Genomic DNA, 15,582 nt, shown 5'->3' with positions numbered 1-15,582 from the left:
CTTGGTAGTTTGGCGGATCAGAGGGATCTTGGGGTCCAAGTCCATAGGACACTCAAAGCTGCTGCGCAGGTTGACTCCGTGGTTAAGAAGGCATACGGTTTATTAGCCTTCATTAATCGTGGAATTGAATTTAGGAGCCGAGAGGTAATGTTGCAGCTATGTAGGACCCTGGTCAGACCCCACTTGGAGTACTGTGCTCAGTTCTGGTCACCTCACTACAGGAAGGATGTGGAAGCCATAGAAAGGGTGCAGAGGAGATTTACAAGGATGTTGCCTGGATTGGGGAGCATGATTTACAGGTTGAGCAGACTCGGCCTTTTCTCCTTGGAGCGACAGAGGATGAGAGGTGACCTGATAGACCTGACAGAGAGATGATGCGAGGTGTTGGTCATGTGGATAGTCAGAAGCTTTTTCCAGGGCTGAAATGGTTGCCACAAGAGGACAGACACAGGTTTAAGGTGCTGGAGAGTAGGTACAGAGGAGATGGTAGGGGTAAGTTTTTTACTCAGAGAGTGGTGAGTGCATAGAATGGGCTGCCTTCAATAGTGGTGGAGGCAGATACGATAGGGTCTTTTAAGAGACTTTTGAATAAGTACATGGAGCTTAGAAAAATAGAGGGCTATAGGTAAGCCCAGTAATTTCTAAGCTAGGGACATGTTCAGCACAACTTTGTGGGCCGAAGGGCCTGTATTGTGCTGTAGGTTTTCTATATTTCTACGCTTTCTTCATGTTTGCATAAATGTGTTGGGCCCAGGAAAGATCCCTCTGAGATGTTGACACACTGGAACTTGAAGCTGCCCACCCTTTCCACCACTGACCTCTGAATAAGGATTGATGTGTACTTTCCTGCCTTCCCCTTCCTGGTCCATTGTGAGATGAGATTTCTTGGGGACGTTTTATCCCCCACTTTAGGGTTATTGCTGCAGGATAATGATCTTTTATACTGTTTGCTCAGATTCTGCAAAATGGCTGATTTGTCACTGCATTTTGAGAAGTGCCGTTATGTCCAATATCAATAAAACTCTGATAAAAAACAGAGCATTAGGTTTGCCAGTAAAAACAGAGTGGGACAATGGCATAGCAGACACTAAGGAATGGTCCTCACTTCACCACATGATCTTCTTTGATTTTGGATTGGTCTGAATGATGACACCTTAGCATGGTTCAGAAGAAAAGTGACAGAGGTACACTGTGCATATTACATGAGCTAAAAAATGTGTTAGGAACCTGACCTTTTGGTACGAAATACTTTTGAATGAGTTTATATTTCTGTGCATGTAATTAAACAATGCCAATCATTCCATTCTCTGCTAATGCAGCATTCTGTCTTATCCTCCATGCTCTAGAACTGTTGATGGATAAAGAAAAAGGTTTTAAATAACACACTAGTCTTGTGGGGGGACATGTCATGAAAGAAACTCCCTGTTTTCCAACATAGTGACTTGAAACTTTCTTCAAATAATGGCTCCTGACAAATCCAGTTTCATTGTCCTGCTCAACCTCTTCCAGTATCACATTGGTATTCTGATGCTTACCTATAATAGGACCTGTGTTCTGATTGTTAGCAAGATGTATTTAACATGTACCTGTAGTTCTTGTTAAATTATGGATAAATGTTCCATTGAAGCTGGGATCAATTCATATGAAAATCTTTTCAATAATGGAAGATTTTAGAAATTATTTTCCTGTAAACTGGCAAGCTGTGCACTCACATTGTCAAATTATTTGTACTGTCCAAGGAATCAAAACTAGGGACATACAGTAGTTTGAAAATTAGAAAATGAAGATGTAGAAATTCAGTAAGATTTTCAAAGGGTACTAGAAGAACAAAGTAAATTGCAGTGGAGGTCAATGTTATTCAGCATCTTCCACTACTAACTCAAAATTCATCTCCTGTCAAGAGAGCAACTATCTTAACAGTTACGAAAAGAAAGCAGTTGACAAAAGATGTTTTTCCTAACCCAGTAATAATTAATGAGGAAGTGGCAGGAGCCAAATGCACCCAATTTCTTTTTAGGACACACTGCTTTTCATATTGTTTTTATTACATAAATATCATTTATGGGATTCTAAAAAGCAAAAAAGACTTGCATTAATATAGAGCCTTTCCTGACTGCAGAACTTCCTAAGATTAATAAAAATGGCATGAAATGCATTTGCTGTATGTTGTAGAAAACACAACAGCCAACTTGTGGTCCCTCAAAAAGCCATCTATAATGATCAGATCAACTTATTGTAGTTATATTGTTAGGAAGTGAATATTGATGAGTCCATTGGGAAAAGATGAGTGGTCCCTTTAAGGATTGGCAAGACTATTTAATATACTGCATATGTGTTTATATGTAAGTAATATTAAGGAATGTGTTTACAATAAATAGGTGTAATTCATTGCAAAGTAAATAGCCTGAGGTGGTATAGTCATAAATATTGGGATAAAGTTTTCACTTGGCATTGGTGTAACAAGAATCTGGTCTCAAAAATTCTTTCAAAATCATAGTTGTTTTCTAAAATATATATTTTTTGCACAAATTTCTGTTCAAACTCATTTGCACTTTGCTGAACTAAAATCTTCCACAATCCAGCCCAGTAACACCTAATTCTGCTGGTAACCTAGTACATTTTTATTCATTTAAATGAGTATTTCTTTAGTTGCAATTCACCATGATCAACTCATTTTCAATTCACTGAAATGCCATTTAAAAATACATTGCAGGATTCCTTAGTCAGTTTCTGAGTATTTTCAACAGCAATATTTAAATGATTTGAAAAGTTGTCCCTTACGTGTATAAAAATGCTGCCTGATGTAAGAAGCTTCTGAGAAGAAAAGTAAAGACCAATTAGCAGAAAACCCCATGTCAGAACTTCATTCAGTCTGAAGCTAATACTGTATCAGACTGAATGAAGTTTTGACTTGGGGAAGAGATTGTCACCATCATAATACTTAAATCCAGCAGAGAAAATCATGGAAATTGGTTTTGAACGAGGCATAATTTTGTTTAAATTCTGTTATTTTTATCTCACACTTTGGTCATGTTTATTCCAATTTTAACTAAAAATTAACAACTCAATCCACCTGTAATTTTGCTCCTTCCACTTGCATTTATTTAGAGAGGCTGGAGAAAAAAAGACTTTCAAATGTTGAAGAATATAAAAATAAGTCCTTTAATACCAATAGTGGTCTTTACATTTGTCATTAACTTTTCATTTTGTGGATTGATTAGGCAAACTTCCTTATTACTACAAAGGAAATGAAACATTTGAAGTTTATATTTCCTTATTTCATGTGTGTGGAATGAAACATTTACAATTCCTGTCAAGAATTTTGAACTAGGAAATGCCAAATGTTTCCTGTTCTGTCAGATGCTGAGTTGAAAATAAAGCCCACACTGCTTCAAGCATATCGTAATATTTTTACTAATATTTGCACAAAGGAGAGGGGAGAAATTTCCACAATGGCCTTGTTCATTCCATTCCTGTGAGTTCTTGCCTTATCTAAATTTTAAAAAGAACAAATAGGGAAAACTTTACAGCAAGTCTCATATGGATCTACTTTAGTAGTCATTTATTATTACCATATTGCATAATAAATACCATAGCTCTTCAATCTACACAGTTACAGAACACTACTGAATTGGTCTACTATCATATAATTGAAAAGGGTCTTTTACTAAAGTTATGCAGCCCTCAAGTTATTTAAGGTAGAAATCTAAAATTGAACAGATTTTAAGTTATCACAAGTTTGTAACCATATTAAAAAATATAAACAAATCAGATTTTACAATATTCACCAGAATACATCAGTGCTTTTTTTGTTTGGATAGAAAATGTGTTTTGATTTTTTGAAATTTTGATACAGTACTGTGCAGAAGTCTTAAGTGTATATATGACTTTTGCACAGTACTGTATTTGTCAAGAGCGAGTTTGTAAATCTGGCAAGAGCAAAGGATGTTGGGAATAGTGAAGGTGGTGCGCCATGGGAGGGGTGTGGGACAGGTGGCAGAAAAGGAGTGCTGGGTGGTGGAGTGGGAGGTAACGCACACCCAGCCCTGAGACACCAGGCAAGGTCATTTGATTCCAAACACTCCTGCTCCTTCCCTTCTCCCTGCCCCTTTTCCCAACCTTGATTCCTCTCTTCCTGCCCCTTCCCACTCTCATTTCACAATATCAAAATCAAGTTTATCATCACTTAAACATGTCTGGAAATTTGTACTTTTTTTGCAGCAGCAGTACAATGCAACACATAAAACTACTACAGTATGGTGCAAAAGCCTTAGGTACCCTAGCTATATATATGTGCATAAAACTTTTGCACAGTACTATAAATCATCAAAGGGGCTCAACCATATGCACAGTCTGGGTTCTGTAATATCATTTGGATTCTACACAGTAAAAGGAAGTTTCCTTCATACAGTCCTGGGGACGGTGATGAACAGCGTAACTTATGCAGATCTTTTAAGTATGTCATCAGCCTCCCACTCCTAGGCTTTTAACCCTCCTCAAGCACCTGCACTTGTCCTACACCACCAGTGTTCTTACAGATTTCCATGATGTGGCCTCTTCAGTTCATATCCCTCTTCAGCCTTCTAGATGTAATCCACTATTGGCACCCTTCAGGATAATTGGTAATTGTTTTATCATGATCACATGTACTGAGATACTGTGAAAGTCTTTGCTTTACATGCCATCCAAACAGATCGTTTCAAAGCATAAGTACTTTGAGGTTGTACAAGCAAAAGAACAATAACAGAATGTAGAATATAGCATTACAGTTCCAGAGACAGTGCAGTGCAGGTAGACAGTAAAATACAAGGGCCATGATGGGATAGAAATTAGGTCAAGTTATCATCTTTACTGTTCAAGAGATCCATTCATTGGTCTTATAATAGTGGAATCGAACCCTCCATGATCCTGATGAGTGCATCCTTTCATTTTGGTTGCAGGGGTCTTTAATTGTGCTGGCTGCTTTTTCTGAGGCAGCGAGGACTATAGATGGAGTCCATGGAGGGGAAGCTGTTTTTTGGATGGACTGAATTGTATCCATGAGTGTTTGCAAGTTGAAAGAAAGAAAGATTAACTTTATTTGTCACAAACGAGAAAATCTGCAGATGCTGTAAATCCAAACAACACACACAAAATGCTGGAGGAACTCAGTAGGCCAGGCAGTGCCTATGGAAAGGAATAAACAGTGGATGTTTCGAGCCAAAACCCATCCTGAAGGGTCTCGGCCCGAAATGTCAACTGTTTACTTTTTTCCATTGATGCTGCCTGGCTTGATGAGTTCCTCCAGCATTTTGTGGATGTTGCTTAGATTTATTTGTCACATGTACATTGAAAGATATAATGAAATGCATCATGTCCATTGGGGATGTGCTGGGGCTGGTCTGCAGCCTGCAAGTATCTTCACATTTCCAGCGCCAACATAGCATGTTGACAAGTTACTAATGCTATCCCATACGTCTGTAGAATATGGGAGGAAACTGGAGCACCCAAAGGAAATCCAAATGGTCACAGGAGAATTTACAACTCCTTACAGACAGTGGAGGAAATTGAAACCCAATCTTACAGCTGGTACTGTAAGGCAGTGCGCTAAACATTACACTACTATACCACCCTTAAGTTCTTGTGGTCTTGGACAGAGCAGTTACCATACCAAGCCATATTAAGCTGCAGGACTCAGTTGAATGAGTTGACTGAGATTCTGGAAAGAAAATCTCCCTCTGTTCATGCTGTTTGGTGTGGAGGGGGATTGGGGACAGAGACAGTCTAATCAGCCAATCATGTGGCAACAAATTAATGCATAAAAGCATGCAGACATTGCCAAGAGGTTTATTGGCTGTTCAGACCAAACATCAGAATGGAGAAGAGATGTGATCTAAGTGACTTCGATTGTGAAACGATTGTTGGGTGCAAGACAGACTGGTCTGAGTATCTCAGAAACTGCTGATGATCTGGATTTTCAAGCACAACAGTCTCTGGAGTTTACAGAGAATGGTATGAAAAACAAAAAAAAACATCCCATTAGTGATAGTTCTGTGTTTGAAAATACCTTGCTAATGAGGCGGGTCACAGGAAAATGGCCAGACTGATTCAATCTGACCGGAAGGTGACATTAACTCAAATAACCATGTGTTACAACAGTGATGTACAGAAGAGTATCTCTGAATGCACAACACGTCAAACCTTGAGATGTTTGGGCTACACCAGGTTCCACTTCTGTACCTATTTAAATGTCCACTGAAATCAGGAGACTTGCCCAGACAATTTCAGAATTGACAGCAGCCCTCAAACATTGTATGAAGTCCCTAGCATTCATAGATTGGGTTCCAAGGCATCATCAACAAGATGATTAATGCTCTCCAGTGCCTGGGCTGCTCTCTCCATAGAGGGCAAGCCCATAAGTGTCATCTACCTCACATTTGGGATCTTTCTGATTAGCTGGAACAGAGCTCTGTCATGTTTTCCAACTGTCGGCTGGTACATCAGATACCTCACTCTGGTCCTGTGCTTCCAGAGAAATGGTTGTGTTGACGTTCCATGACATACAATTGTCATCCTACTTACTGGGATCCACCCACTGTTTGTAGGCAGCCATTGACAGTGCTTGTGGACTATTAAAATTCCATTTAAAAACCTGGAACAATTTCCTCAATGGGGAAAAAAATTACACTCCCCCAATGTGCAGCCGGTCATGAATCATCAGAAAAATTTCTTGATGATCAATGCGGTGTTTTTTGAGAAGCATGAATGATGTCTTCATCTACCAGATGTTTTCCATGACCGACACAGCACAGAGAGGTAGCTGCTAGTAGACGAGAGGTCCATATCCCTGGCTGCTCGCATCAATTTTGGAATGAGTTTAGTTGGGCAATTAACTGCTAATGAAATTAATTCTGCACAACATGTGGGCCAAGTGGGCCTATTCCTGTGCCATGCTGTTCCACATTAAAAAGTTCCATGTCACTCTACAACAATCTGTACCATTGTGGAAAACATCTTTAGTTTTCCAAAATTACTAGTGACTGCATCAGTAGAAAGTAGAGACCCAGAACCCCAGGGTCATGAGGTGCAGGAGCAGCAGAGAGGACAACAGAACACTACATGGTCTGTTACCTGCTCCCTTACAGATAGACTTACATAATATATCCATGCTTTAATCTTCAAGCAAGGGAGACCAGATAAGACTTTATAATCCCTCATACCCTCTTTATCAACACCATCTACACTAACCACAACTCATCAAAGAATGAATTCTCAATTTTATTTGTGCAATGGCCTGCAACAATGTTTTCAGCTGTCTGCAGGTCACTCTTTCACACATTGAGAGAGATCTGGAAATTTTTTTCTGTGCTGCTGCATTGTAAAAGGACTTCCTCATCCGAAGGTGACAACTGGAGCCAGTCGCTTCCTGCTCTATGGTGGTTAGGTTGATCTCCTGGTCTCCTGGATACGCAAGATCATTTTTCTGAATCAGGGACTCTAGGAGCAGTACCTGACCTCTTTGTCTTCTCTGTGGTGGCTATGATGCGTGTTCCTGATATTTGCTGCCGAAAGGAAGCATCTCTGGAGCTGGTACCCTCATCATAATGTTGCGGAACCCAATTGTATACGTTCCCGATAGAAACTGCACTTTTAGTTTTAGAGTTTCCTTTGGGTAACATATTTCTCAAAGGCTTTTTTGCAAATTTCACATTTTTTCCCCACAGGAAATTGGATGGGTCATAATCACTATATACAGCGGAGATTTAGCCCATGAAAAGGGGCGAAATTCCATTTCTGGTTATAAGCATTTTATATTCCAACCAGCATTTTTGTAGCAATCATAATCAAAGTTTGTTGAAACTCCTTTAGTCATGTTAAATTTTATTTTCCAAGTACCGTACATTTATTTCTAGTGATGGCAATTTAAATTTAGTCCGTATCTCACACCTGCTTAACTTGAGTTTGTGCCACAAAGTCCAAAATTCATTTGTTCTGCTTGTCATTTAATGTTTCACTTGTCTTTCCTTTTTCCTGTAGTAATAACAAGTAGTGGATATAGTCCAAGAGGAATACATCATTATTCACCACAGCTTTATCCTTCTAAGTGAGTAGAAGAAAGTTTTCACAAGTCAATCTGAACAATTTCCAGAAATGTATTCACATATTTATTTTAAAAGGAAACAAAATTTTAATGTTAATATTACTGAACTCTTACTTGATTTATTTCTTTGTATTATTTCTTGTCATGTTATCAGAAAAGATGAAAGTGGATAATTTTACATCAGAAACAATAAGTTCAGCATTGATCCTTTTTATAACAAACTGACATCATGAAGTAATGAAGTAGCAGCTTACCTGAGGCTCAAACAAATCTTGATGTCACTATTTGTCTCTGTGTTGTAGGTGCAACAATGTCTGATTCTCATGGGAGTGGGCACCTCACCTCTCTGTCTCTTCTTCATAGGCCATACCCACATATTCTTTCCACACCCACAGCTCAGTCAATGACGGCTTATGCGGGACAAACTCAGTATTCGGGAATGCAGCAGCCAGCAGTTTATGCCGCATATTCTCAAACAGGCCAGCACTATGGATTGCCTACTTATGGTAAGTCATTTCTGAAGCTTTAAAGTTAGTTATTGAACACCATTTTGCCATTTGTTTAATTGATTGTCACCTGCAAAACCAAGGATTTAAAATTTCATTTCAAGAAATGAGATCAGAAAATATATTATTTCAACCAGTTTGGCTATGCTGTTGTCAGGAATCAAGACAGAAGGGGGATTACCACAAGCACAATCTGCAATACAGACTGGATGCCTTAGTTATAGCCCAGGATTTACTACACCCCAACCAGGCCAAACACCTTACTCCTATCAGATGCAAGGTTAGTGTGTTACTATTTTTAAACCTCTTTGTCTGTTTACCTACTTATTTCTTTTTGACATTTCTGGTCCTTCCTGTTCTTATTCTGGGTAATAAATTAATTAGCAAATTGCACGGTGGCATTAAGTTATCTCACTCTTAAAATTATTCTGCAAATTTGATCGTATATCTTCAATCCACAAAGTGAATATAAGCATTCCATATCTTTAATGCATTAGCCTATGTCCTGAAATAACTATATTGCTAATTTAACGAGCTTTGCCCCGGGAAGTCACTGGCTGCAGGAGTGAGGAGAAGTACCACTGTCCTGGCTCTATTCCAGTTTTTTCTGATTTCTATCAGGAATTAGTTTAATGTATGTGACTCCGCTAGCTGTTTGTTCCCACTACAAGACTTGTACTCTGTGTATATATTGCAAGAATATTTAGGTTAGACTATTTCAGAAAATCTTAAGAGAGAAGATACCTCTTTGTGCAATAGTAGACACAGAGTAGAGAAATGCTGCATTGTATCATTGTAGATTCCTTTATGTATTTAAATATCAGTCTATCTTCCAGTACCAATGAGAGAGAGAGAGAGGTAGGCAAATTGGGTGTGATGGGATGAAGCAGCTGGACCTGCAAATACAGAGTCTTTACTTGACAGTAATGGATACGTTGCTGTAAATCACTGAAAGCTGAAGGAAAAATGGATTCATTTAGCAAGGCACGGGGTGGCCAAAGATAATCAGCATGGCTTGTTAGTAGGAGGTCCTGACTGATTAGGTAATAGAAATAGAATACTGTATATTTGAGGAGGGAACTGAGTTTGATGTACTGTAGTCTGCAGAAAGTTGATGTAGAATTGAGTGAGTTGGAGATAATTCAGAAATTGGGGTAGCACAGGTGAAGGTTATTTTGAGTTGTTCTCGGATCTTGGCAATTTACCTGCAAACATTTCATCACCATACAAGGAGGCATCATCAGCCCACTGTTAATTGTATGTCTCCTCATATGATGATGAATCAGTTGGAAGTAAATTGCCAGGACGGAGAACAACTCAACCCAACTATTAGGTAATTTATTTTATTAAGGTGTGATGTGGAAGTCTTGTCCAAAGGGTTAGAGGCCATGAAATCCAAAGCAAGTTTGCAAATTGGATTCAAAGTTGGTTTGGTAAAAGGGTGATGGTTGTTCAGTAACTTGATGTACCACACATATTCCATTCTTGCAGTTGTCCTAGAGGTACATAAAATTAGAGAGACTAGACCGTGAAAAAATACCCTATATCAGAAACTTCTAATGCCAGAGAGTATTGTTTTAAGATAAGGTTTTAAGAAGTTTATAAGGGATATAAAGAACTTTTTTTCACCCGGAGTGGTTGGAATCTGGCTGAGAAGGTGGTGGAAGCACATACACTCAGCGTGTAGGAAGTATTTGAATCATTCCAGGCAATAGAACAGGTAGTGGTAAATGGGATTGGTGTAGCTGCTTGTCAGTAGGGGCATGGTTGGTAGAAAGGCATGCTTCTGTACCATATGACTATGATAAATGACAGCGTTTCTCTCAGGTCACCTGGTGAATCTCTGGAACCAGTATCCACCTGCAGCTGCTCTCCAGGAGGTTAGCACTGTCATTAGTCACATCATGGCTCATCAACAAAATCTGACACCAAAGCAGACCCGCCAAGATCTCAGCAAATAAATCAGATAAAGATCAGGGGCTTAGGTTTACAGAGTAAGCTCCAGAAATGCTCAGGATCAGGTACTTTTAGACGTTCTGGCACTTGAAATTCTGTTTCGGCTGATTAACCAGCTTGAAGCTGTTCTTGCAAGCACATGTAAAACTTCACAGAACCATTGAACTTCACAGTGCAGAAAGAGGCCACTGAATATCAGAATCAGAGTCAGATTTAATATCACTGGCAAATGTCATGAAATCTGTTAACTTTACGGCAGCAGCACAATGAAATACTCGATAAATAAAAATAGCAAAGAAACTGAGCTACAGTAAGTATGTATATGATTATATAATGGTTAATATAAGTAATGCAAAATAACAGAAGTAAAAAAGTAGTGAGATAGTGTTCAATATCTGTTTAGAAATCAGATGGCAGAGGGGAAGAAGTTGATCCTGAATCACTGAGTGTGTGCTTTCAGGCTTCTGTACCTCCTTCCTGACAGTAACAGTGTGAAGAGGGCTTGTCCTGGGTGGTGACGATCCTTAATGATGGATGTCGCCTTCCTGAGGCACAACTCCTTGAAGATGTCTTGGATACCACAGAGGCTGTTACCCATGATAGAGCTGACTAATTTTACAAGTTTCTATAGCTTATTTCAATCCTGTGCAGTAGCACCACCCCCACACCTCCACCCATACCAAATGGTGATACAGCTAGTCAAGATGCTCTCCACAGAACACTTATAGAAGGTTTTGAGTGCTTTAGTTAACAAACAAAATCTGCTCAAACTAATGAAATTTAGCCAGTAATCTTGCCTTCTTTATAGCTGCATCAATATGTTGGATCCAGGTTAGGTCCTCAGCGATGTTGACACCCAAGAACTTGAACTTGCTCACTCCCCACTTCTGATCTTCGATGAGGATTGGTTTGTGTTCCCTCATCTTACCCTTCCTGAAGTCCACAATCAGCTCTTTGGTCTTGCTGACGTTGAGTGCCAGGTTGTTGCTGTGACACCACTCAACTGACCAGTGTATCTCGCTCCTATATGCCCTCTCATCACCATCTGAACTTCTGCCAACAATGGTTGTATCATCAGCAAATTTATAGATGCCATTTGAGCTATGCCTAGCTGCACAGTCATCTGGAAAGTGCATACTGCCTCAGTGTCCCCATTCTCTGCCTTCTCCCCATAGCCCTGCAAATTCTTTCTTTTCAGATGCTTTTCCACTTCTCGTGTGAATGCTGCCATTGAACCTACTTCCACTACTACCCATACAGTGGATTTCAGATTCCCTCACAGTAAATAATTTCAGCACCCGTAACAAAGCCTTTATATCCCACTTATAGTTCAGCCAGACCAGCCAGCCAGGGATATAGTGGCATCAGCACCTGACTTCGAGGTGAATGGTCCCTGATTCGAATTCCATCCGTGCTGGATTGAGCATCAAGCTAGCAATTCAGCCTCATTTAAAAAAAACAGGCAAACACTATGGAAATGGCAGAAATGCTGCCTGATGCATCACAAGGCGCATAAAGGAATAACAACAATATTTCAATAGCTGACACTAAAATGATTGTCCACTCTGTAGCTGAACTGATGTTTTATAAATGTTTATCATGGCTTATTTCCTCTTGTATATTGTGCCTTTGTTTATAAAGTCAGAAATTCCATATGCTTTATTAACCAGTTTCTCAAGCTGACACTTTCAGTAAGCTGTGGATATGGATATTTTGATCTAGTACTGGCTTAGTTTGTGCCCTCTGGTTTATATTACCTCTTCTCATTCTTGCTACAAAAAAAATGTAATACTTAATATTTCTCAACATCAAAGATCCCTGCTTCCTATTGTGACACATGGAGAAAAGAGGGCTATGCAAGAGGGAAACGTTAGATTGATCTTGGAGTAGGGTAGAAGGTGGGCACAACATTGTGGGCTGAAGGACCTGTACTGTGTTGTACTGTTCTGTGTTCAATGCATGTTGAATGGTAGCACTCAGGGGAACAGAGAGTAGTTCACCGCGAGTGGCTTCATAGTGGACAGGCTGATGAAGAAGGCAGGGCATGTTCTCCTTCACAGTTAGACCACTGAGTACAAGAGTTTGGACATCATGTTGCAGTTTTGTACAAGACATTGGGAAGGCTGCACTTAGAGTATCATGTACACTCTTGGTTACCCTGCTAAAGAAAAGAGTGCAACGAAGACTTATGAGAATATTGCCGGAACCCGGGGGTCTAACTTATGTAGAGAGGTTGGGCAGACTCTGATTTTATTCCTTGGAAAACAGGAGTCTGAGAGGTGATCTTACACAGGTGCATAAAATCATGAGGGACACAGACAGGGTGAATGCGTCTAGTCTTTATTTTCCCAGGGAAAGGGAACCAAAAACTAGAGGGCCCAAGTCTATGGTGGTACAAATGGAACAAGCTGCCAGTGAAAGTAAATGAAATGGATGTAAGAACAACATTTAAAAGATATTTGTATAAGCACATGGATGGGAAGCGTTTAGAGGTGTAGGGTCAAAATCAGACTAACTTAGGTGGGCATGGGTGAACGGTGCCAAAGGTCCTGTTTCTCTGCGATGTTGCGTTATGGCTCTATCTATTTCACAGTCCACTTTGTGTATCATCTGTAAATGTGACGCCACCCCACCACAAGCACTTACCTTGTTCTCTCCCCCCTTTTCCCCTTCCCCACAACACAAAACATGCTTGGTCTCTAACTTGTTCTTGTTCTGATGAAAGGTCATTGAGCTGAAACAGTAACTGCTTTTCTATCCGCAGATGCTGCATGACCTGCTGAGTAATTCCAGCATTATTTTCAAATCTTCTTTCACTGCTACTTTATTTTCCTATTAAATAGCCAATTCTGTATCCATATTGGAAGTCCCAAAAAGAGTCCACCAAACACATTTCTTTCATTATAATTTTCTACTTCATCATGAAACTCTACTACATCAGTTGGACATTGTTTTCATTTAACAAACATATGCTGACTTTCTCAAATCAAGCTATAGTTTTCCAAGTGACTGATAACTCTGGCCATTGTTATAATTTTTCTGGAACTTACTCCACTCAAGTGTTAAACAGACCCTACCATTTAAATTTGGTAGTATTTAGCTTATTTCCTTTCTTGAAGAAGTATATATTATTTGCAATTTTCCTCTATATAATATTTGCTGGAGTTTGAAACCCATATAATGTATAAACAGAAAAAACCCACCAGGTAGGGCAACATATGTAGAGAGAAAAAAACGGTATAAACATTTTGGGTCAAAGAACTTTCATCAGAACTGTTGAAAGAAACTCTTAACATGGACAACCTTGCCCTGCAGATTCCTTGGAGGAATTCATTCTCCACTCTCGTAGACTTGTATCTAATTATCAAGATGTAGGCTCATGATAATCCATCTTCTGGGACCACTACAGTCCTTTGACTGGTTGTGTTACCATTGTGATGTTGGGTAGGGAGTACCAGGATTTAAATCCAGTGATAATACTTTACTAAGTCAAGGTGATCTTAAGTCAAGGCTAAAACCTGTCTAGGAACAGAACTAGCCAAGAGAAATCCTAATTGAATACCATCCATTCACCATCATACATACTAATTACTTCTGCCATGGGTGCACAGTGGCTACAGTGTGCGCCATCTCTCCATAAAATGCACCACAGTTACTGGTCCAGACTACCCTGGTTGCACTTCTCAAATCCAGGCTTTCCACCACCCAAAAGGTCGAGAGCAGCAAGTGACTGGGTTGTACATCATCCTGAATTAGAATCCTACTGCTGGTCATTCACAATCACTGGGTTTAAATCCTGGAACTCTCAACCCAATACCACTGAGGAAGTACCTTCACCAGAGAGATGGCTGACCATCGGTAGGGATGGATAATAATTACTGGCCTGCCACAGCACCTATCTGCTGAAAAAAATGAATGAAAATATGAATCGGCATTGGTATTACATTTACTGGAGTGACTGAAAATATAGAGAGTACTCACAACACTATTTTGTTTCACTTCTAACATCTGCGCCTGTCGTTAATATTCTTATCCTTAAAGACATGTAATATTTCTATTTTTTTTAATCACAGGTTCTAGTTTTGCACCATCCCCGGGTATATACGCAAGCAGCAACTCTGTTTCCAATTCAACAAGCTTCAACAGCTCCCATCAGGTATTTTCTTTTGTTAGCTATCTTTTCCTGAACTCAGAGGCAGACTCACTGACCATACTCCATAAATGTCACTGGCTTCCATACTTCAGGTCACTGTCACTGTGTAGCTAATCTGTGTTTTGCCAGGCTAATCTTTTTCAGTCTGAGCTTATCTCACCTAACCTCACAGTTATACAGTGTTAGAAGGGGATCATAGATAACAATTGTGTGGGACACTTGGCTGTCTTGTGCCTTCAGAATGAGGGTGTTAAATCAGCTTTTGAGGTCCCATTTCTGCCTGTGTCTGAGCCTGCATATTTTCCAACTGTGATCTTGATGTGTTTTAGAATTGTATTTCAGAATTTCAAATGTAAATATCTTAATGTGATATTGTAACTTAAAGTAAATCTTTATTACCTAGATTTCAATGTCAGCTTCAAGATTTTTTCCGTAGTATACGATCAATTATCTATGTATAAAATAGTTACATTACATAAGTAGTGCAAAAAAAAAGTAATGATGGGTTCAATGTCCATTTAGAAATCAGACAGCAAGCGGAAGAAGCTGTTCCTGAATCGTTGAGTATGTGCCTTCAGGCTCCTGTACCTCCTTCTTGATGGTAGCAATGAGAAGAGGGCATGTCCTGGGTGATGGGGGTCCATACCAATGAATGATAATTACTTTCCATGAGGCAACAAAGAAATACTGAGAGAGTGAAGGAATGAAAATTAGTAGTCCCACACACTAGAAACCATAAGTGGGGGAGGCCATTTAAAAGGATAGACTTCCCATCCCTGTTGCTGGACAAGGCCCACATCATGCAAAGGCCATCTAAGAACAAGTAATGAGGTTTTAGGAGAGAAGTGTTTCTCCCTCTAACATTTACAGCTGGGATGACACTTGTG

At 39.6% G+C, this 15,582-nt stretch overlaps 1 protein-coding gene across 6 annotated transcripts in view; it reads left to right on the top strand.

Moving 5' to 3' along the window:
• eya4 (EYA transcriptional coactivator and phosphatase 4) overlaps positions 1-15,582 on the top strand; it is a 419,225-nt gene that overhangs the window by 281,507 nt on the left and 122,136 nt on the right. For 5 of the 6 annotated variants that reach the window (XM_059982433.1, XM_059982435.1, XM_059982432.1 and 2 more), the window contains 4 exons: positions 8,017-8,083; positions 8,444-8,586; positions 8,744-8,866; positions 14,616-14,698. In XM_059982433.1, coding sequence (XP_059838416.1) covers positions 8,017-8,083; positions 8,444-8,586; positions 8,744-8,866; positions 14,616-14,698 — 416 coding nt within the window. The remainder of the gene's footprint in view (positions 1-8,016; positions 8,084-8,443; positions 8,587-8,743; positions 8,867-14,615; positions 14,699-15,582) is intronic. The other variant, XM_059982434.1, reaches the window with a different exon arrangement.

Source organism: Hypanus sabinus, chromosome 10 (genome assembly GCF_030144855.1).
Source record: "Hypanus sabinus isolate sHypSab1 chromosome 10, sHypSab1.hap1, whole genome shotgun sequence".
Classification (NCBI taxonomy): domain Eukaryota; kingdom Metazoa; phylum Chordata; class Chondrichthyes; order Myliobatiformes; family Dasyatidae; genus Hypanus; species Hypanus sabinus.
Note: the sequence above shows the minus strand (reverse complement) of the source record. Positions and strands in the feature narration are given on the sequence as shown.